This window comes from Nansenia antarctica (assembly GCF_963989245.1).
Source record: "Nansenia antarctica genome assembly, chromosome: 3".
In the NCBI taxonomy this organism is placed as follows: Eukaryota; Metazoa; Chordata; class Actinopteri; order Argentiniformes; family Microstomatidae; genus Nansenia; species Nansenia antarctica.
In genome coordinates this window covers 76,512,550-76,536,096 of record NC_137688.1, presented here as the reverse complement: position 1 = coordinate 76,536,096, position 23,547 = coordinate 76,512,550, and the positions used below count along the sequence as shown (strand labels likewise).

The following is a 23,547-nucleotide window of genomic DNA, read 5'->3' as shown; positions in this document are numbered from 1 at the left end:
TTGAAGAGTTGAGTAGGCTGAAAAGTTACCGGAGCTTGTAGTGCTTATTTGATTCATTTCAAGGATTTGACAGTATTACTTCAAAACAGTCTATTGCCCAAAAGGTGCGGTCTGAGGCGCTCTCCTCTTTGCACCCTATTATTCCGTTTTTAATTATAACAAACTATCACTAACGGCACCATCACAAGTTAAATAAAGGACAATCACGTCACCTCGAAGCTCCTAACAATCTCTATAACAAGACACCTACGTTTTGTCCAAATTGGTACCATACCAATCAGAGTAGGCTAATTGTAATTTGTAGCGCATTCTTCATTTGTATGGCAAGACGCGTCAATCAGCTAAGTTTCATTAACATGTTATTTGTCCCAGTGGTATCAGCAGTGGCGGCTGGTGCTAAACATTTTGGGTGGGGCACAGGTTATGGGGGCATGCTCCACGGGGAAGAATATCAACTTTAAAATCTGGATTTACAGTCGATTTTAGCATGAGAATATACTGTATATAGTACTGTCCAGACAGTTGTCTTGTTTAGCCATTCAACTAGGCATTATTTATTCAAATGGAGAAAGACATGGAACACAATGCAATTGTGATAATAAATGTGTTCTTTGTTACTTCTTTAATTAAATTAAAGTGTACCTTTCTATTATCATACAATATTTCCTTGAACAAGTAAACTCTATAATCATACAGTTGTCTTTCTATTAGTTGTCTCTGTCATACTGAACTGTTTGTTATCACCTCAGTTCTGTCTCTATTGCTCTCCTCTCCTGTTGTCGTTTCCGGGTCCAAAGTTGGCTGAGGCGCTGTCTTCGAAATGCCGCAATATTAATAATAATAATAATTAATTATATTTATATAGCGCTTTTCCGAGGCTCAAATACCCTGACAATATGGGGACAACGGGAAAGTGCTGCCGTGTCCCTTGTTGTATGAATAGATCAGAGTCTAAAAAACGATTAAACTGTCATTCTACCGCTGTAGTACACTGGTACTCTGGTGCGGAGAATTTCTGGTTTGGAGCCGGAAATTGCAAAACGTCACGTTTGACGTCAGACTTAACAACCGGATATTCAGGGATATTCAGGGCATTTTTAAATTTTTACTACCCCTAGTGGTAGTGGCCCTAGGCTGCAGCCTAGGTAAGCCTATAATCTGTGCATGCTCGAGGCGCAATTTTTGCGCCCCGGCCGAGAAATAGGAGACAGCCAATTGGAGCGCTGCTACAGCTCACGTGTAAGCCAAAAGTATTTGCAGTGCCATAGACTTGCATTCGGCCGGCGCCCCGACTCCTCCCCTATGTATTTTAACAGTGAATTTTACACACACACAGATAAAATGTTTATTGTATTGGAGGATTTTTAATGAATGCTGATAGGCGCCGACAGAATATCAGCCGCATTTTGTGAATAAACAATGTTTATTTTAAAAAAACCTTTACAAGTCGCAACTAGGAAGTGAAGGTGGGGGCGGCGCCCTAGCGCCCTCTATTGGCCAGCCGCCACTGGTAGAAGATGATGGACAAGGTAAGACAATTCACTGAATGCTGTACTCTTTAATGTGCAATATTATCATACAGTAACGTTGGGTCAACGTTATAAACTTTATCCCTCTGGAGTCGGCAAGACCGGAGGCGGTTTTGGAAAAAAAAAAGTGAGTCTTTTAGAGACTCTCTCTTCATGTGCAAATGGCTATCTCTCACTCCAGTTCTGACGTTAGTAACAATATTACTAAAACGATCTTTTTTGCTATTTAGATGTTGGATGTATTTTGTCAACAGTACATAGCCAAGAGTTTGCTGCACAACTTAGTTTTATAACATAGTTTTAGCTAGTGTTATACTAATTCTAATTATTTACACATCAAACAGTGCACAGTGCTACTGCTAAGCATCGAAGACTGAATGAAGCGGCAACATCAGGACCAGCGAGGGCTGCAAGCCCCCCCTCGTCGGATGCAAGTGACTCGTCACATTCCCTTGCTAGAGGTAAGACACGGATCTCTACCAGCTGGTGCGGGCGGGAATATAGTTTTAGTTAGTGTTATACTAATTCAAATTATTTACACATCAAACAATGCACAGTGCTAAGCCTTCAAGCCCCCCCCTGCCGGATTCAGATTCAGACCCGGGTTCAGACCGAGATTGGACCCGAAGTGCAAGGTCACGTTCCCCTGTCCAAGGTAACACACATCAGATCATTTTATTGTATTTATATTTCTACCAGCTACATTGTCTTATTAACTGTTTTATCTATTTACTTGTTATATTTGCTTTTATTCATTGTAATTTTTATTTTCTTACTATGCTCCTATTGCTGTATTTTTAAATAATACATGTAAAGCACTTTGAATTGCCCCTGTTGTATGAAATGTGCTATACAAATAAACTTGCCTGGCCTTGCCTACTAATTTTAATTATTTACAGATCCAACACTGCGCAGAGCTGTGCACGGGCATGGGCGCAGACGAGGACGTGGACATGAGAGCGGACGTGGGCGCAAGGTCACGTCGCGTGCAAGGTCACGTTCCCCTGCCCCACGTGTAAAAAATACACAGATAATTGTATTGTATTTATATTTCTACCAGCTGACAGACAATAATAGGGTAGTGGTGGTCTAGTGGATAGTGAGTTGGACTTGGGATCGGAAGGTTGTGAGTTCAAATCCCGCCTGAAGCCACACCACAACTAGTGTGCCCTTGGGTAAGGCACTTAGCCCTCAGTTACTCCAGGGGGAATGTCCCTGTAATTCGTAATTGTAAGTCGCTTTGGATAAAAGCGTCTGCTAAATGGCAAAATTTAAATTAAAAATTAACAATAAAATACTAAATAAATAAATAAAATAAAATAAATAAAATAATAAATAAAATAAAATAAAATAAATAAAATAATAAATAAATATACTAATTCTAATTATTTACAGATCAAACACTGCACAGAGCTGGGCGCAGACGTGGCCGTGGACGAGGTCGTGGGCGCGGCGCAGCTGGTGACCAAGCAAGGGCCCCTGTTGGTGAGAAGGTGTGGCATGACAAAGACTGGCAGGCAAAAGACATTCCTTTCACTGCGAAACCTGGACCTATCAATGCTGCTGCTGAGCTGGCATCAGAACAACCAGTTGACTATGTTGAGTTGTTCCTTACTGATGAACTGATCCAGGACATAGTTGTTCAGACCGACTTGTATGCAGCTCAATGTATTGAAGCTGTGAGTGGCTCTCCACAATCACCACACGCTCGATCACATGCATGGAAACCTGTCACACTTAGAGAGATGAAATCATTCCTGGGGCTCTTTTTTCTCACTGGTATCATTCGTAAGCCTGAGCTTGAAATGTACTGGTCCACTGATGAAATGTTAGCTACCCCCTACTTCAACTCTGTCATGTCTCGCAACAGGTTTGAAAACATATCGAGATACCTTCATTTTAGTAATAATGCAGCGATGCCAGCCGATTGTACTGACAGAATGTACAAGGTCCGCCCCATCTTAGATTACCTTGGGTCCAAATTTCAAGAGATGTATCAACCCAACACCAATATCTCCATAGATGAGGGTATGCTTCTGTGGCGTGGTCGCCTAACCTTCAGGGTGTACAATCCCCTAAAGCCCATCAAATATGGCATCAAGTCATACATATTATGTGATTCAGAGACAGGGTACTGTTACACACTGAAGCCCTACTGTGGAGAGAGCGCTCCCCTGGGAGACACAGCTGTCTCTCTACTTGGCCAACTAGCAGGTCAGGGCTACAGATTGTACATGAATAACTTATATAATTCTGTAGCTTTGTCTGAGCGCCTCCTTCGTCTGAACACACACGTCTGTGGTAACCTGAGGATGCACAGAGGTGAACCACCAGTGATCACAAATGTGTCCAATGCTGACCTGAAGGTGGGCGAAACACTGATGCGTCACAGTGACAATGTCATGGTCCATGGTCATCTACAAAGCTAGAAACCCACAGGGCAGATGCAACACATTTCACTCCTTCATTGAAAGGGTTGTGAGGTCATGGACCAGCAAGGCAGTGTCTTCCTCAGCACCAGTTTCCTCACCACCTGTCTGTCTGTCTACCTCAGCACCTGCCTCGCCTGTGTCAGGCGCAGGTGTCAGGCGAGGCAGGTGCTGAGGTAGACAGACAGACAGGTGGTGAGGAAACTGGTGCTGAGGAAGCAAGAGGCTACCCCAGACCTCATTACTTTAGAGCACCAAACCAGGACCCTCAGGGAAGGCTGGATGGGAATATGGGAGCCCATACACTTGTAAAAATCTCCCCAACTCCCAAAAAGCAGAACCCAACCAGGGGTTGCAGGGTTTGTATAAAAAAGGGAAAACGTAAAGAGACATGGTTCCATTGTAAAGCCTGTAATGTCCCTTTACACACTAGCTGTACCACACTGTACCACACCAAGGACAAATATTGGCAATGATTCATAAAGCTATGTTTATACTGTGTATTTCTATGTATTTTGAATTTTGTAACTGTTTTTAAATTTGTTGTTGTACGGCGACCTTGAGTGCCATGAAAGGCGCCTTATAAAATAAATGTATTGTTATTATTATTATTATTATAATGAATATTAGAAAATAAATAAATACATAAAATGTAGTGTATTATATTATTATATATGTGTATTATAGTTTTATAATGTTAAATGGGTCAAACGGGTCTTGGGGGTGAAAATAAACAGTTTTTCACAAAAACGCGTTTTTCTCTGTTTTTTGTCCGAAAAGTAGTTTTTTGATGAAAATCACCAACATTGAAGTGTTCACTGAACATGCTAGGAAGAAGATAGAATCAAACTTTTTTTGTGTGCAAGAAGAAGGTCTCTTCTTTCTTCTGATGTATTCAGTGTTTACATATTCATAGAACAGAATATTCTGGGAATTTTTTAAGATGAGTGAAAATGATCAAAAAGGCTGGCGCTGGCTGGCAACTTTTTCAGAAAACTCTGGCGGTGAAAGAGTTAATGTTATATAAGTCAATTGTATAGAAACAACTCACCAAAATAGACTATTGCACAACTGATTTGAAACCCCCCCTCAACCCCCCCTATTCTGTACCTTGCCATACCTTGGCTTTTGCTGAAATGACACCACTTGTCTCATAGCCTATTGGAAATGTATTGCGTGTGTGTGAGTGAGAGCTTTTGTGAGCCTGCATGTATGATGTGGCTCTTTCTGGTACCACAACAATTCTTTGGGGCTCTTAGTCTCCAACTGGTTGGCCACCCCTTATTTATAAAAAGGTACTTGAACGTCATCTTTGACTTTCACGTAAGCACATTTTTCTAAACGGACGTAAGCATTATTTATAAAACGAGCTGCGCTTGTTTAACATTGCGTACGTGCTTCCTTCTATAAATACCAAATATACTTTAAATTGAACGCAGGTGAATAGCGGCTCAAAGAAAAGCGGTGGAATTAAGCCAAGTGCTAAAATATAGGGTAGGCGTTGGTCTGGAAGCGGAAGAGGGCAGAGAAGGGTGATTTAACGTTTGATTACTAACCAGGCAAATGCTTATACTCAAGTTGTAAAAGAAAATCATTTCTTAACTCATTTTCTCGGCTGATAACATCGTTAATTTTTATTACGAGCCACATTCACTTCGCATGAATTACAGTATAGGCAGTGCGGCTCACATGCCTGAAATAACTCTGCATAACCAGTAGGTAATACCCGACGTAGAGCTACGATCGTTTCCAGAGCAGTGGTATGGTTACTCTCCTGTGTGTGTTCTCTGATGCATCTTCAGGCTTCCTCCTTCACTAAAACTCTTCCCACACTGGGAGCAGTGGTATGGTTACTCTCCTGTGTGTGTTCTGATGAATCTTAAGATGTTCTGCTTTACTGAAACTCTTTATCAAATTGGGAGCAGTGGTATGGTTTCTCTCCTGTGTGTGTTCTGATGAATCTTAAGATGTTGTGCTTTACTGAAACTCTTATCACATTGGGAGCAGTGGTATGGTTTCCCTCCTGTGTGTATTCTCTGATGAATCTTTAGATATCCTCCTTCACTAAAACTCTTCCCACATTGGGAGCAGTGGTATGGTTTCTCTCCGGTGTGGCATCTTTTCTGATGCCTCTTCAGACTTCCTGATTGACTGAAACTCTTCCTGCATTGGGAGCAGTGGTATGGTTTATCTCCCGTATGTGTTCTCTGATGCATCTCTAGATTTCCTGCTGTATTGAACCTCTTCCCACACTGAGAGCAGTGGTATGGGTTCTCTCCGGTGTGTATTCTCTGATGAATCTTTAGATTTCCTGCTGTATTGAACCTCTTCCCACACTGAGAGCAGTGGTATGGTTTCTCTCCGGTGTGTATTCTCTGATGAATCTTTAGATTTCCTGCTGTATTGAACCTCTTCCCACACTGGGAGCAGTGGTATGGTTTTTCTCCTGTGTGTGTTCTCTGATGAATCTTTAGATTTCCTGCTTTACTGAAACTCTTATCACACTGGGAGCAGTGGTATGGTTTCTCTCCGGTGTGTATTCTCTGATGCTTCTTCAGGACTCCTGCTTCACTAAAACTCTTCCCACACAGTGGGCAGCGGTAGGTCTTCTCTCCGGTGTAAGTCTGTGGGTGTGTTTTAAGGTGATTCTTCCGCCTCGAGCTCCTGTGTTGTTGATGGTTTCCTGGTGTGGTGGAGCTGGGCTCGCTGTCTGAACCTGGGTTGGAGCTCTGCTGGTCTGTAAGAATAGGAACATATACAGGGTTACATAGGCAAGTTTATTTGTATAGCACATTTTATACAACAAGGGCAATTCAAAGTGCTAAAATAATAGTGCTTTAAATAATAAATATGCTAATATTTGAAAATTGACAGCGCTGTAAATAGTGTCATTCTTGCATCAAAGTGCTTTACATACAGCATTAGGATATAAAGAAAGAAAAAAATATATAGAAATTAAATATCAACATTTAACAAGATAATAGGCTGCAACGATTAGTCGACTAGGCACGACTAATCGATTACGAAAATTCGTCGACGTAAAATGCTGTTGTCGACTAATCGCATTAAAAAAAAAAAATTTAAAAACGTTTTTTTTTTTTTTTTTTTTGCGGGAGCCATGCAAGAATCAGCTGGGTAAGTTTTAGCTAACGTTGTTAGCCAACTGGCTAACGTTATATTGTTAGGGTCGTAATGTTTATGTTAGCTTTACTGTTACATGTTGGAAAACAACGTCTCATGGACAGGGCTGTACATGCTATGAGCGTTTGTGCTATTAATTTATTTGCCCTGTGGCACGCATGTGACAGACAGAGGCGCTTGTATGTAACGTTACGTAGCAGGGGTTTTCCATGTTGAAGCCAGGAGAACACGAGATGAAATGAAGTGAGGGGTGGTCGCTATTAAAATACCAGGTAGTCATGGTGGATGATCATGAATGATGCTTGATAAGTGAATGCTATTTCAATTATGTTGAGTCCACCAGCTAGCTGTCTGTAAGATAAACAGCGCCAAGCGTAGCCTACTAACGTGAGCTGTCTGTAGTCTAGCCAGCAATGCTAGCTAGCCAGTCAACTAGCTCTGTGAGCAGCTGTAGCTTGGCGTAACGTTAGGTTAGATAGCTAGTTAAGCCGGATTTATGCTTCTGCGTCGCCATTTACGCGCAGCGAAAAGCCACACGACTAATCGCGACTAATCGAAAAAATAATCGACAGATTAGTCGACTACCAAAATAATCGTTAGTTGCAGCCCTACAATGAATACAAATATATGAATTCAAGTGTTCTCTATCTAAGTATGTCTCTCAGAGCACCTCCTACAAGCATCGTACCACCATACAGGATTACGGTCAGATTATCACGGGGAGTGGCTGCACATGCAGAAGAGGTTAATTATCATTATAAAAAAATAATAGTCATAAATACGCTAATATTTGAAAATTGATATACATTATATACTGTATCATAAATACACTTTATACACATTATATACTGTATCATGAATACAATTGTATTTGTTCCATGTTGTTCCATGAAAATCAGTTGAGGATTACAGACATAATCAAATGTAGGCTACTGCAAGTACTTTGCTGCGATAGCTATAGCGAGACCTACTGTACAGTTTATCATTCATAACTGTCTGTACATAGACATATAATATCCTATCACTACTGCGTATGTAACTGGGGTAAAACCTGTTAAAGAAATAGCTTTATACGAGGTAGATTTAGAACATGTCAGGATACTGGGAGGTAGAACTTATCTGGGAAAAGTCATGAAAGGAGGGTCCTGAAATTTGATCAACTTCAAAGGTAGAATTTATTTTTACTCACTGGGTCAAATGACCCCACCCATGGCTGTTCTAGTGTTAATGACCCCACCCATGGCTGTTCTAGTGTTAATGACCCCACCCATGGCTGTTCTAGTGTTAATGACCCCACCCATGGCTGTTCTAGTGTTAATGACCCCACCCATAGCTGTTCTAGTGTTAATGACCCAACCCATGGCTGTTCTAGTGTTAATGACCCCACCTGTGGCTGTTCTAGTGTTAATGACCCCACCTGTGGCTGTTCTAGTGTTAATGACCCCACCAGTGGCTGTTCTAGTGTTAATGACCCCACCCATGGCTGTTCTAGTGTTAATAAACTCGTTCAAAGCTCTGAATAATTGTGTGACAGTAGAGTGAAAGCCAAAGGACGTCAGCTGGAGCGGCTTTCAAGAAAAACCGGTCTTACTGTTCACAAACAGATGCACCATGCCCACATCCTCCTTTACAAAGACGCCCTCTCCTCAGCCAAATCCCAATATCTTACAGACAAAATCACTGCTGGTGCTGGGAACACCAGGGCCCTGTTCTCAGTGGTCAACTACTCACTCCGCCCCCCCGACTCCCTTCCCCCACACTTCTACTCCACTGAGCACTGTAACTCCCTGATGTCATTTTTCAACTCAAAAATAGCCAACATCCACCAGCAACTGACCCCTCTTATGTCCAGTTGTCCATCTCCCCTATCTCCCCATCCCCCCCTCTCTGTACCTCTCTCCTGCTTCCATCTCCCCTCTGCTGCCGATTTATCTAAACTCATCCGGAAATCCAAGCCATCCACCTGCCAACTTGACCCCCTGCCCTCCTCCCTGGTCATGGCCTCCCTCCCCTCTCTCCTGCCCCTGATAACTGCAATCATCCATTCCTCCCTCACCTCTGGTTCTGTCCCATCATCTCTCAAATCCGCAGCCATAACACCTATTCTGAAGAAACCTGGTTCAGACCCCAACATCTTCAATAATGAATGAATGAATGAATGGACTTTATGGACTTTATTGTCATTGCTACAGTACAGGTACCAAACAACGAAATTTAGGAGGGGTGGCTCCCCTGGTGTTAGGAAAGGAAAAAAATAAAAAAATAAATTAAAAAAAACTTTTAGAAAAAGAAAAAAAAAAAATCACAAGAAGGGAAGGAGCTGGTTTACATAAATAAAGGCTATGTACACAATCCACTGTACTATACTGTACAGATAGTCGACTAGGGTTGTCATTGCACAATAGTATTTTTTTCACGTTATTTAAAGTGTCACAGTTTGCAGGCTAGAAATGTACATGTTTGTGCCTCAGCACTACACCTGATTTTTTCAGTCCAGCAGCTGCCATACAATCCGTCCAGACTGTCCAGGGCCCAGAACTTAGGTCTTTGCTGTGTTCAGGGCCTGGACGGCCCTGTGGTAGAAGCAGTTCTTCAGTCTGTTTGTCTTAGCGGCCAGGGTCCTGAACCTCCTTTTCGAGGGCAGCCTGGTAAAGTGTACGTGCCCAGGGTGGGTCGGGTCCCTGGAGATCTTTGAGGCCTTCCTGAGACAGCGTGTGTTGTACAGCTCTTCCAGAGAGGGGAGGTGGGCGCCGGTGATCTTCTGTGCTGTTCTCACTACTCTCTGTAGCGCATTTCTCTCCGCTGTTGTGCAGCTGGAGAACCAGTTGCAGATGCCGTAGGTGAGGATGCTCTCCACTGCGCCGCGGTAGAAGGCCACCAGTATCTCCTGCTTGTTGTGTTCCTTCCTGAGGCATCTCAGGGTGTATAGCCGCTGTTGTGCCCTCTTGATGGTGCCTTTTGTGTTGTCCTTCCAGGTCAGGTCATCCCGCATGTGATGTCCCAGGAATCGGAGGGTTGAGACTCTCTCCACGCTCTCTCCGTCGATGAGTAGTTGCTGGATCTCGGACTTTTTCCTCCTGAAGTCTACGATGAATTCCTGGGTCTTTGACTTGTTCAGCAGCAGGTTGTTAACCTTGCACAGCTTGCTCAGTTGCTCTACCTCATCCCTGTACGCCGCCTCGTCCCCCCCCGAGATACATCCCACCACGGTGGTGTCGTCTGCAAACTTTACGATGTAGATGCTGGGGTGAAGTCGTAGGTGTAGAGGTTGTAGAGGATGGGGCTTAGCACGCAGCCCTGGGGGGACCCAGTGCTGAGGCTGAGGGCTGTGGAGGTGTGGGGGCCCACCCGCACCCTCTGGGGGCGGTCGGTCAGGAAGTCCTTGATCCACGCACATATAGAGTGTGATAGACCCAGGTCTAGTAGTTTGGTCACTAGCCTGTCTGGAAGGATGGTGTTGAAGGCGGAGCTGAAGTCCACGAAGAGCAGTCTCGCGTAGCTGTTTCCCCTCTCCAGGTGGGATAGAGTGGCGTGGAGAGTCGTCGCGATGGCGTCCTCTGTGGACCTGTGGGCTCTGTAGGCGAACTGGTATGGATCCAGGTTGGGCGGGAGGCGTGTGAGTATGTGGGCCCGGACTAGTTTCTCGAAGCACTTCATGATGATTGGTGTGAGTGCCACCGGGCGGTAGTCGTTTAGGCAGCTCACCGTGCTTTTCTTCGGGACTGGGATGATAATAATAATAATAATAATTAATTCAATTTATATAGCGCTTTTCCAAGGCTCAAAGACGCTGACAATATAGGACACACATGGGGAGACACAAAAAACAACAAGCAACAACAACAAGTAACATGGAACACAGGGTCAGCGAACGGGGAGGGGGGGGTGGTGTAGAGTCCGGTGTTGATGTTGCTGGGGGCCTCGATGGATGTGGCGGCGGCAGCGGAGAATGCCTGCCTTGGTGGCAGCAGCAGCCGTTGCCGTTGTCATCTGTATTGCCTGCCTGGGACCGAACCCGCGCGGCCGGCCAGCCTAGCCGTGCCATGCCAGCGACCAAATCGCGCAGCAGTGAGTGAAGGCTGGGAACGACCGACACTCACCTGCGGAGATGGCAACCCCCGAACCGGGGAGGGAGCGGTGGCTACCTCCCGGGACGAGGGTAATAGCACAGCACGGCCAGGCCAGCGATGTCTGAGAGCGGCGCGCAGCGGGTCGGTCGGCAACACAGAGCCCGGGGACAGGAACGGTGGGGCGGTGAGTACTGCAGTCCGGTAGTGAAGGCGGTGAGTACTGCAGTCCGGTAGTGAAGGCGGTGAGTAATGCAGTCCGGTAGTGAAGGCGGTGAGTACTGCAGTCCGGTAGTGAAGGCGGTGAGAGGCGGGAGATGGCAGGGGTGAAGGCAGCGGAGTTCGGCAGGACAGGATACAAAAAGGATAAGACAGGATACAAAAAGACAGGATACAAAAGGAGACAGGACAGGATACAAAAAGACAGGATACAAAAGGACAGGAGACAGGACCGGGAACAGAAGCGGCAGTCACATCGCGGACGCCAGCGTGCTCTGAACCCGGAAGAACAACTACGGGAAACGCAACAGGACAAACAGGTTTTCAGGCAATAACCTCCGTCCCATCTCCAACCTGCCATTTCTTTCAAAAATCATGGAAAAAGTGGTGGCTTTACAGATTCATTCTCTCAAACAATAACCTCGATGAACATTTCCAGTCTGGCTTCCGCCCCCTTCACAGCACAGAAACAGCCCTCCTCAAAATCACAAATGACCTCCTGATGGCAGCTGACTCCGGACTCATATCCATCCTCATCCTACTCGATCTGAGCGCCGCTTTTGATACTATATCGCACTCCTCCCTCCTTAACCGTTTAGCCTCCATTGGTATATCTGACACCCATCTACACTGGTTCCATTCCTATCTCTCTGGCTGCACTCAATTTATACAGTTAAAATCATTCACATCCCATCCGTCCCCCCTCTCCTCTGGTGTTCCCCAGGGCTCTGTCCTTGGCCCTATCCTCTTCATCATCTACCTCCTCCCACTTGGTCTGATTTTCCATAAATACAACATTCATTTCCACTGTTATGCGGACGACACCCAGCTCTACGTTTCCTCCAAACCCACTTCCACCCTCCCTCCCTCCTCCCTCCCTCTGTGCCTGTCTACATGAACTTAAATCCTGGTTCACTTCAAATTTCCTCAAACTAAACAGTAATAAAACAGAGGTAATTCTCATTGGCTCCAAATCCACACTCACCAAGCACCCCAGTTTCACCCTCAACATTGACAACTCCTTGGTTTCCCCCTCCCCCCAGGTTAAGAGTCTGGGTGTCGTCCTCGACAGCACCCTTTCATTCCACTCCCACGTCAACAACACCATCAGGTCTGCTTACTTCCATCTTCGTAATATCAACCGCCTCCGCCCTTCACTCACTCCCAACAGCGCCGCAATCCTGGTCCACTCCCTCGTCACTTCCCGCCTAGATTACTGTAACTCCCTTCTCTTTGGTCTCCCCCACAAACTGCTCCACAAGATCCAACTGGTCCAGAACGCTGCTGCCCGTATTGTCACCAGAACCCCCTGTCATCAGTCACATCACCCCCATTCTACACCAACTCCACTGGCTCCCCATCAAACACCGCATCGATTACAAAATCCTTCTCCATACTTTCAAGGCCATCCATAACCCCGCCCCTCCATACCTCTCCATAGAGAGCAGTAGAGGGCAGTAGAGTGCAGTAGAGAACAGCAGGGGGCAGTAGAGAGCAGTAGAGAGCAGTAGGGGGCAGTAGAGAGCAGTAGAGAGCAGTAGAGAGCAGTAGAGAGCAGTAGAGGGCAGTAGAGAGCAGTAGAGAGCAGTAGAGAGCAGTAGAGGGCAGTAGAGGGCAGTAGAGAGCAGTAGAGGGCAGTAGAGAGCAGCAGAGAGCAGTAGAGTGCAGTAGAGAGCAGTAGAGAGCAGTAGAGAGCAGTAGGGGGCAGTAGAGAGCAGTAGAGGGCAGTAGAGTGCAGTTGCTATTCCTAAAATTGATTTTCTATCATATTTCTCTCTTGTCTGTTTTTATTATGTTTTATTCCCCAATTTTGTAAACTGATTCACTTACTTTAGACAAATGTAGTAAGTCACTTTGGATAAAAGTGTTTACATGTGGCTGACCTGTAGTCCAGGACTGGGTTAGATTGGGGATAACGGTGTTTACATGTGGCTGTCCTGTAGTCCAGGGCCCTATTCCACGAAGCTCGATAAAGTTCTAAGCCTCGATAAAGTTTTAAGCCTCGAAAATGTTAGCTTGCGTTCGGTGCCATCAATGTGGCTCAAATAATTCGCTGTTTGGTTGCTATGCAACATAGCCTCCCGAGTTATTCTGATCGCGAGCAGGCTAAGAGGCTGGCTAAAGTAATGCGTGCGTCAAAAATGTCTCACAGGCGGAAACTATATCCCGAACGACAGTTCCATCAAGTGTCTTTTAGGAAATATTAGTTCCCACTTTTTACGAGATAGATAGATAGTTTGACTGTGTGATAGATAGATAATTTGAAAGTTTGATAGATAGATAGATCGATAGATAAATAAATTAAAAAGTGTAAAAAAATAAATAAAATAAATAGGTATGTCTATTAACTTGCATTGCTTTTGACACAGCGGTCTGGCTGGCGCAGTGGTTAAGGCAACCAGCTAGAGTTCCGAAGGTTGCGAGTTCGAGACTTGAATACGTTTTTTTTTTTTTTTTTTTACATTTAACCGAAGATTTCATGCAAAGGCTTCAAACACCATTGTAATCATGTCAGTTCTTGTAAATTAGCCTGCACCACAATTTTATAGCCTACATACTTTTTTAGATGAGATTTTAGATTAGATTCAGACAACGAAATGCAGTAAAAAGTGTGTCTGAAGAAGGATTTGAACCACCGATTTAAAAAGACGAATAAATACTATAGCAGCGGTCGATACCACTAGGCCATTGTGACGATAAGACGGCTTGTAGCCTGCTGCGGATATCACCACAGTAGTAAATATTCATTTATTAAAATATGAACATAACAATAACTGGGGCTAGTATGACCTACGCATTTAATCGGTCAGCAATTTCTTGCCAAACCATTTCCCTCGCCTTGTTAATTGCGGCAGTATTGCACTATTTTACATCTTATTTTTCCGTCTTCATAAAGATCAATAATTCAGAATGCTGCGCAAATGTAGGACCCCTGCAGAGTGGAGTATCTTTATTTCGACAGATCGACTCTTCGGGGCTCTTTATGTCTGCGTGCACGCGCCCATATCGAGGATTTCTAAGCCGGTGTTCTGTGAACACTCATGACACAAGCCTGATCCTCGTTCGAGGAATCACCTGAGGCTTGAATTCCAATCCCGAGTTGCCTGATCGCCTGATTTATTTATTTCAATCGCCGATATACTAATCCACTTTAGTGGAACGGCCTCCAGGACTGGGTTAGATTGGGGATAACGGTGTTAACATGTGGCTGTCCTGTAGTCCAGGACTGGGTTAGATTGGGGAACTAGCCCTGATATATCAACCCCACACAGTGGGAGAGAGCAGGACTGTCAGATGATGCAGGCACTGACTGACTTACACTGCACTGGCAGCATTGGTTTTACAACAGTGCAATGACACTCACCAATAACAAAGACTTACCATCCATCTCACTGTCTTTCATCTCCACTCTTCCTCTGTCCTCTTGATTCACCGTCACTCCCTCCTCCCTCCTTTGGTCTCCTCCATCCTCTTCTTTCACCATCACACCATTCTCCTCTACATCCTCTTCCTCCAGCTTCACTGCCACCATCTCTGGACCCCACTGTGGGCTTTTCACCATCACACCATTCTCCTCTACATCCTCTTCCTCCAGCTTCACTGCCACCATCTCTGGACCCCACTGTGGGCTTTTCAGGGCTGGAGAACCACGGCCAGATCCAGGGGACTCGGTGCATTCTGGTTCATACATGGTTACCATGGTTACAGCTGAAGAGGACCTGCGGCTAGAAACACTGGAGGCAGAAACAGCGCAGGTCGATTAGACATGACAGACAAACAGTTCACTGAACTCCCATCTAGACTGACAGGACACGTCCTGCAAATGCAATAATAATATTACTGATGGCATTTGCTGTAATTAAAGGGTCTGGAAAGTAATCATTAAATGGTTCCAATTGTATTTTGTGTCCAGGAAAAATGTTAACACATAATAAACTATGAAAATAATCTTCTAGTTAGGCTCTACTTCCTGGTCAGACAGTTCTGAGGCTGTGTGGGCGTGGCCTTTGCACGCTTGACTGGCAGCTCCCTTCCAAGCCAGCTTGCTGCCTTATCATACATGACATTCATCTGTTAGACATGCTTAGAGTTCTGCCTAGGGATGCACGATATTATCGGCACCGATATTTATCGGCCCGATAATGGGAAATTAATGTTATTAAATATTTATCGGTTTTATACAATTTCAGCCGATATAGAGCCGACAATATGAAGCCGGAAATATTTCTGCTTCCGGTTTCCGCGCTCATGATGCTGTGCCTGCGTACAACCACGCAGTGTAGAGACGAGAGCGAAACATGTCTTCCCCGGTGTGGACATTCTTCAGAGTTTCTGAGGCAGATAATGCGTTTGCAATTTGCAACACATGTTCGACAAAAGTTCGGAGAGGAGGGCAAAGGTCTACGAGTTACAACACAACGAATCTCATAAGTCACCTTAAGATTCACCATTGCAAGCACGCTGTATGGAAGGAATATCAAGCACTAGTAGCAGAAGGTAGCCTAGCTGCGAAAAAAAAAAGCTGCTGTGCCTATTGAACACGCATTTGAAAACTGCAGGAAGTTTACTCGAGACAGCTCAAAGGCTCAAGCAATCAATGAAAAAAGTATGGAGTTTATGGCCCTCGACGACCAGCCTTTCTCTGTAGTAGAAGATAAAGGATTTCGCCAGCTAATTTCACATTTAGAGCCCCGGTATACACTCCCAAGCCGCCGCTATTTTGCAGACGTGTGCCTGCCTGCTCTGTATGATACAGTCGCCACACACATCCATAGTCTGATCGATACTAGCATAAGCCAGATAAGTTTTATCACAACCTACCTCATCCTCATGCACTAAAAGTAGCATAGCCCAGCCCTTTTCAGTTGCTTTATTAAGCATACTAGTGTAGCCTACTATGTGCCTTGTGTCATTCTGTTTATCTGCAGACTAAGCAGCCATTTGGCACTAGTTTCTGTAAAAGTTCTATAAAACTTTTGGTTCTATAAAAGTCTTTATTTTTGTATTGACTGATGCACTTTATTTATTTATTTCTTGATATTTTATTTATGCATTTTCAATTTACAGGGATAGACAAGATGCACTTTATTTTTTACACTTTTTTGATCTAATTACTCTTAGGTGAGTCTTTTTTGTTTTCATAAAAGGAGGCCAGATCTTGGCTAAAAAAAGCATTGTGCACAGTGTCTATAACAGATTCTGTTTGTTAGAGGAAATAATAAATGAACATTTGAAGAGTCAGAAGTGTTCTCTTTGTTGTGTTAACAATAGTGATGTAAGTTAGATTTGGTGAGATCACTATGGAATATTAAATCATCAATCTTTGCTCACTACATAGCCTTTCTTACCTTCAGGTGTGCATGAACTACAGGTTATCAACTGTGAAATTATATCTGTTCTCATATCGGTTATCATATCGGTTATCGGCCACGAGAAGCGGGTAAACATCGGTATCGGTATCGGTTGGAAAAAAATACATATCGTGCATCCCTAGTTCTGCCCTTTAACTACCAACTGTTTAATTACCAACTGTTTAACTACCAACTGTTTAATTACCAACTGTTTAATTACCTACTGTTTAATTACCAACTGTTTAATTACCTACTGTTTAATTACCAAATGTTTAATTACCTACTGCCCTTTAACTACCAACTGTTTAATAACTGTTAAGCTGCTGTTGAAATTTGTAAATACTGAGCTAATACAAATACAAATGGACTTATGCACCTGCAGTATGATTATAGTCATGCACTGCAGTATGACTCATCATATCAATTCAATGACCACCATTAGCATACTGTACACCTGGCACCCTATGGTGAATTATTGAACAGGATACTTGTGGACAGGATCCACAGCATGTGTTAGCGTTAGCAGCATGTGTTACGGTTAGTAGCATGTGTTAGCGTTAGCAGCATGTGTTAGCGTTGGCAGCATGTGTTAGGGTTAGCAGCATGTGTTAGGGTTAGCAGCATGTGTTAGGGTTAGCAGCATGTGTTAGGGTTAGCAGCATGTGTTAGGGTTAGCAGCATGTGTTAGCGTTAGCAGCATGTGTTAGCGTTAGCAGCATGTGTTAGCGTTAGCAGCATGTGTTAGGGTTAGCAGCATGTGTTAGGGTTAGCAGCATGTGTTAGCGTTAGCAGCATGTGTTAGCGTTAGCAGCATGTGTTAGGGTTAGCAGCATGTGTTAGGGTTAGCAGCATGTGTTAGGGTTAGCAGCATGTGTTAGGGTTAGCAGCATGTGTTAAGGGTTAGCAGCATGTGTTAGCGTTAGCAGCATGTGTGACTTACTGATCAGTTGTAGCACAACGGTGTTGGTCTGGTCTTCTAATTCGCTGCTGTATTTTCACAATATCCGCCGTGTTTAGTTTCTTCCCACACTGGACGTAGCACTGGCGCATGTCCTCATGACCACAACTATGCTGGAGCCTAATAAGATTGTCCTTCCGGTGGTTCTGTCCTTCTGCCTCTGCATCAGGGGACCCAAGGTGTGTCCTCTGGCTCTCTGACACTGAGTAAGCAGAAGCCTCCATCTCTCTGCCCAGATGGACAGTTCACAGTGCAGGGAATCCTACCAACACAGATGATCAAAATATTAAAACAGAGTGACGGAATTTAATCAAAACATTGAACATTTCTTTTTCCAGAATTGGAAAACAGTAGCCAAGCTACAGTTAGGTCCATTTGGACTCTTTGACAGAACTGTTGTTATTTTAGTTGTTTACCAAAACATATTCAAGTTATAGTCATAGAATGAATATGGCCTTAAAGTGCAGACTGTCAAACACCCTCTTTAATTTGAGGGTATCCAGATCCAAGTTGGAGGAAGGGTTTAGATCATCGTTTCTCAAATATTTTTTAAAGGGGGGCGTTGAGGTGTTCTTGGGGGGCGTTTACGCATAAAGTATTTTTCTCATGAAAAACAGCTGTGTTATTACGGGCACATTCGTAAATGCACGAACGGTCAGTTCGCTCGGACAAACCGTGTTTTCAGTCAGAGCGCCCATCTCTGAGCGCTCTGAACTTGGCCGGGCTCTGTGACGCAGACACACGTAGCGCAGCGCCCAAAAAAATAAAAGTGAGTGTCATCAAGAAGATGGAGAAGCTAAAAACTCAGCTAGCAAAGGCAGAGCTTTTGATAGTTTCCAATGTGTCTGGGTAAGCTGCATTGTAGAAGAATCTTGACAGTTCATGTACAGTGCAGAAATTGCAATACTATGCTACGATAGAAAAAACCCCGGTTCATCCCATCTGTAACGTCATGTTGACCAATGCCCAACTTCTATGAGTGTTTTCCTTGTAGGCTATGCTTGAGTGACATATGTTTCAGTTTGTGGGCTCATTGTAATTGTTGCGTTCGCTTCGTTCGCTTCCTTTCAATTTAATTTAGCTTATTTAATTTAGTTAAAATTAGTGCTAATACCATACCACCATACCAGAACATCGCAGCAGGAACAACCTATCTCAAAAAAGTGATCGTAATAAACCAGTCCTGAAAGTTCTCTGTCGCTTACCAATAATCGAACCTAGAGAAATCAGCTACGAATGTCCCCTCCCCTCGCAGGTTCATCACAGTATATTACATAAATGTATTACTGTTAAGTGTTGTTGTGGATGTTATCCCTAGTGCCATTCTGAGGTTAGCATTGCGATGTGTTTGCAAACTAAAATATACGATAGCTTTTTTGTGATATGTTGCTCCTCTTGTGATGTCCTGGAAACGAACGCATCAGCTGCAGCGTCTTTTGTATTGATCAGCTGTCATCAGTGTTATAAATGCACGAACGGTCAGTTCGCTCGGACAAAACCGTGTTTTCTGTCAGAGCACCCATCTCTGAGCGCTCCCAGAGCGCAGAGCTCTGAACTTTGGAACTTTGTTATGTTTTGATATGTTTTGATATGAGAAATTCGAAGTGGTCAGTTTATGAAAATAATACCATAGAATACTAAATAAAATATTTAAATAATAGCCCCCTAGCGTTTGCCGCCATATTGTGACCCCCCCCCCCCCCAAAGTCCAATCAAAAATGAATAAATATTAGCATCATAAAACAGCAATTTGGAGAAATGCAACACCAGCACACTTTAAAAAACTAACAATGTTAGTTGTAATGAACAGTTCTGCAGCCTACTGTTTGTTCTGCATCGGACATGTGTGAAATTGCTGCTGTTCCGTAGCAGTCTGTTTGTATTCTCTGATGTTGTCTGATGTTTAACACTCAGAAACAGCATTTTTAGTCACATTCACATGGCTTTTCTGCTCTCTGATAAACTAATGATAATGTTATTCCAACTGCCCAGTTAAATCCAATCTATTATTTGGCATTCAGTGACATGCTTTTTAAATGATATAACACAGAATATTAGTCAACATTAATATTTAGGGAAGAAAATAAGCCTACTTTTTTTTATGGGGGGGGCAGTAAGAGACCTGGATAATGGACAGGGGGGCGCTGGCCCAAAAAAGGTTGAGAACCACTGGTTTAGAGAGAGAGACATACAGAGAGAGACATACAGAGAGAGACAGACAGAGAGAGACAGAGTTAGAGAGAGAGACATACAGAGAGAGACAGACAGAGAGACAGAGTTAGAGAGACAGAGAGAGACAGAGTTAGAGAGAGAGAGACATACAGAGAGAGACATACAGAGAGAGACAGACAGAGAGACAGAGTTAGAGAGACAGAGAGAGACAGACAGAGAGACAGAGTTAGAGAGACAGAGAGAGACAGAGACACACGCCGCTGTTTAGAAGCCCAGCCGCTGCAGTGCATCATGGGAGGAGGAGGAGCTTCACCACAGGGCCTAACCCTGACCCATAACCCCTAACCCTGACCCCTAACCCTGACCCTGACCCCTAACCCTGACCCCTAACCCTGACCCCTAACGCTGACCCCTAACCCTAACCCTGACCCCTAACCCTGACCCTGACCCCTAACCCTGACCATGACCCCTAACCCTGACCCCTAACCCTGACCCTGACCCCTAACCCTGACCCCTGACCCTTCATCATACAGCAAGACAATGACCCCAAACATAGCAGAGCATAGCCATAGCAACTTATTTCAGAGTCAAAAAGCGGTGATGATACGATTTTAGGCAAAAAGCATCCGGAAGAGTCAGTGACTTCAGCCAGTTATTGCAGCAAAGTATTGTTGAACAAATGCTAAACATGAGTAGCCTACTTCATGTGGACATTATATGTTTTTTCCAATACCTTTACTCTAGCCCTGAAATAGGGGGAGTATGTCAAAAAACATTGCACTTTCTAAATGGTGAACCCAAGAAAAAGAAACCATTGAATTAAAGCTGAGAATCTCTACTTTAACCTCACAGTAATTGTTTGATTTCAAATCCAAACTGTTGGAGAATAGAGCTAAAATAATAATAATAACAATAATACTACAGCCCCCACCACACACACAACAATAAACTAAAGTGATGATTCTGCCAACGTGGTTGAGCTGGCTATGACAGCAAGACAGGAACGCTTTGGTGGGAATAGAAGTGTCTCCACCTCTTCACACAGTCAATGTTCAGCTCATAGTCTGCATAAGGACAGAATGACCCAGCAACAATGGATGAAAATATGATGAAGACATTCCCATGGAAACGGGACAAACCTCTATATGATATTGTTATATACCTGTAGTCTGTAGCTTGCTAGATACATTAAACAATCCATGCCAAGAATGTCACTCAAGTGTCAAATACGTGTCAACTCAATTGATATGAATCTCTGAATCACCTTCAGCTAGCCAACTGACTCGACAGGCAGCATAGGTGATGATGATGGATAGATGGACTGTCACCGAATCATCGATATTATTCAAATACTTATGGAATCAATTACTTATATCAATGACTTATTGTTCAATGACTTAAGGAATATAATATACATGATATAATACAAGCCTGGTAACAAAAGGCCGCGTTCGTAAATGAGCTCTGAGAGCGCCGGGGCGTCGACGTGTCTGCTGAGCTAGCTAGCTAGCAGCTCGTATGGTACATACCCACCCAGCCATCACCTTGTCACCTTGAGATGTCTTAAGATGTCTTAATTAACCAAAATATCATCAAATGTGTCTTAAGATGTCTTAATTAACCCAAATAAGACATTTTGTCTGTCAAGATGTCAAATGTGTCTTAAGACGTCTCGAGACACGGTGATGGCTGGGTATGTAATTGCACTGTTCGAAAAATAAAGGACGTTATGATCAAACAAATAGCTAATTCAGTGACAGATAAGGTGTTTGTTTACATATCCTTAGTTTGTATAGGTATGTCGTGTGTGAGTATATATATATATATATATATATATATATATATATATAGATATAGATATAAAATACCGTATTATTCCAGAACACAGAAGAAGTTCGTCCAACGTCTGTTTAACAGGAGCCGCGACCTGGAAGTTCAATCAACAGGGTTGCCAGATGGGATCAACAATTCCAGCCTAACTACAGTCTAAGAATAGCTAAATCCACCAAAAACCAGCCCAAAACCTAGATTGTCAGAAAACCGCTATTTACTATTGGGTAGGTGCCCATTGGGTAGGAGGCCTGTATGTCTGTTGCCAATGATATTTGTAAAATAAAATGTGATCAAAAGTAACCCATTCGTCGGGAATACGCCCCATCTGGCAACCCTGGGTCAAATAATTGACTGCCACAGTTGCAGTCCAGTACCCAGGACGGGTAGAACATTGTCCATTAGAAACATAAGGGATATGAAGTTGGAATACAATTCTCATCAGCATAAAATGTGTTATTTTAATATAGGAATAATACGCTTTTAAAAATGGATCACGTAGAAGTATTATGCTTTCTCACATTCCGACTCTCTCGTAAATGCGGAAGCCATGACAGAAATGTCATTTACTTTTTCTGTAATTACTTATTAATAAAGATTTGAAAAAGTATGATAACCATCTTATGATCTTAGTTTAATGGTATGGTAGTCACACACATACAGTATAACAAGAAGATTTGTGATCTCATATGTTCAGATCATGATACATTGTGCAGTGTACAGGTGTTCACATGACAAACTGGGTACCATCACTTTTCTGAACCATTACATTTATTCTTTAAAAAATCAAATATATGACTCTTACAAAAAAAATGACAGGATCAGGAATATCTCAATACAAAAGAGGAGGCATCACTTCAGTGCCCAATATCCATAATGCAATATACTCTTCAATACAACATATATCTTTTAAACATTTTGGGTAAAACAATCCAATAGCCTACACTATAGAGGAACTGCTAATAAATATAGTAAAGCAAACTTCAGTCTTGAGTTACACCTGTCACATCACACAACACTGAGAAGGCAACATGACACGATAAAGAAAACAGCGGTCGGGGGGGAAGTCATGTCTTATGTGTCCCGTTTCTATTTGTCAGGAAGGCATGTGGAGTCGTGACACCAGTTCAAGCACTTTGGACCTCTTGCTGCAGGGCGAGTCTTGGGCAGCGTGTGGGGTCATATCCAAACCATACAAGTGCTCCAGGAAGCCATAAAAGGAGCCAAGCTGCTCTGGGTAACCCAGATCAAACACCCGCAAGAGCTTGAACAGCTTGTCAAGAGCATTAATTAATTAAGTTGATAGGTATTGCCATCCTATCAACAGGGGCAACGATGTGGCCTGGGGTGGTCCAGTGGTCTAGCACCACGGTCTACAGTGCACACATGCCCATGTCGACATGGGTTCGAATCCGGCCCATGCCCTGCTGACATGCCCTCTCTCTCCCTTCTTCTCCTTACTTTCCTGTCTGTCTTCGATGTATCTGTCTAATAAAATGTACAAATATGAGTGGGACTGCCCCACTCGGAAAAAATAACAACAACAAAAAGAAAAAACAGGGGCAACGGTGCAAAACTGCCGGCCAGGTGCCTCCAGAGGCCCCATGCTCACAATGTAGGAGGGTTCAACCTGGGAGCCAGACTCTGGGCCCTCCAAAGAACCAACCATGAGATTGGAAGTGTGAGAGAGGAAAGGAAGAAGGTTAAACATTGAATGGAGATGGCACACAGAGTCTGGCTGAGTATGAATCATTGCTAGTGAAAACAATTATATTTTCAGCAAGCGCATGAGTTATAAATCTATAGTGCCCTGCACAGCGGCTCTACATCCTGAGAGTCCTCAGGAAGGAA

The 23,547-nt window shown here is 43.6% G+C and overlaps 1 protein-coding gene across 1 annotated transcript in view; it reads left to right on the top strand.

The window, feature by feature from the left end:
• Positions 1-2,458: 2,458 nt before the first annotated feature.
• Positions 2,459-23,547, top strand: part of LOC308154423 (creatine kinase, testis isozyme-like) — a gene marked incomplete at both ends in the record, with an annotated part of 47,473 nt that continues 26,384 nt past the window's right edge. Inside the window, 2 exons of the mRNA XM_080527585.1 lie at positions 2,459-2,494; positions 2,925-3,022. Coding sequence (XP_080383711.1) covers positions 2,459-2,494; positions 2,925-3,022 — 134 coding nt within the window. The remainder of the gene's footprint in view (positions 2,495-2,924; positions 3,023-23,547) is intronic.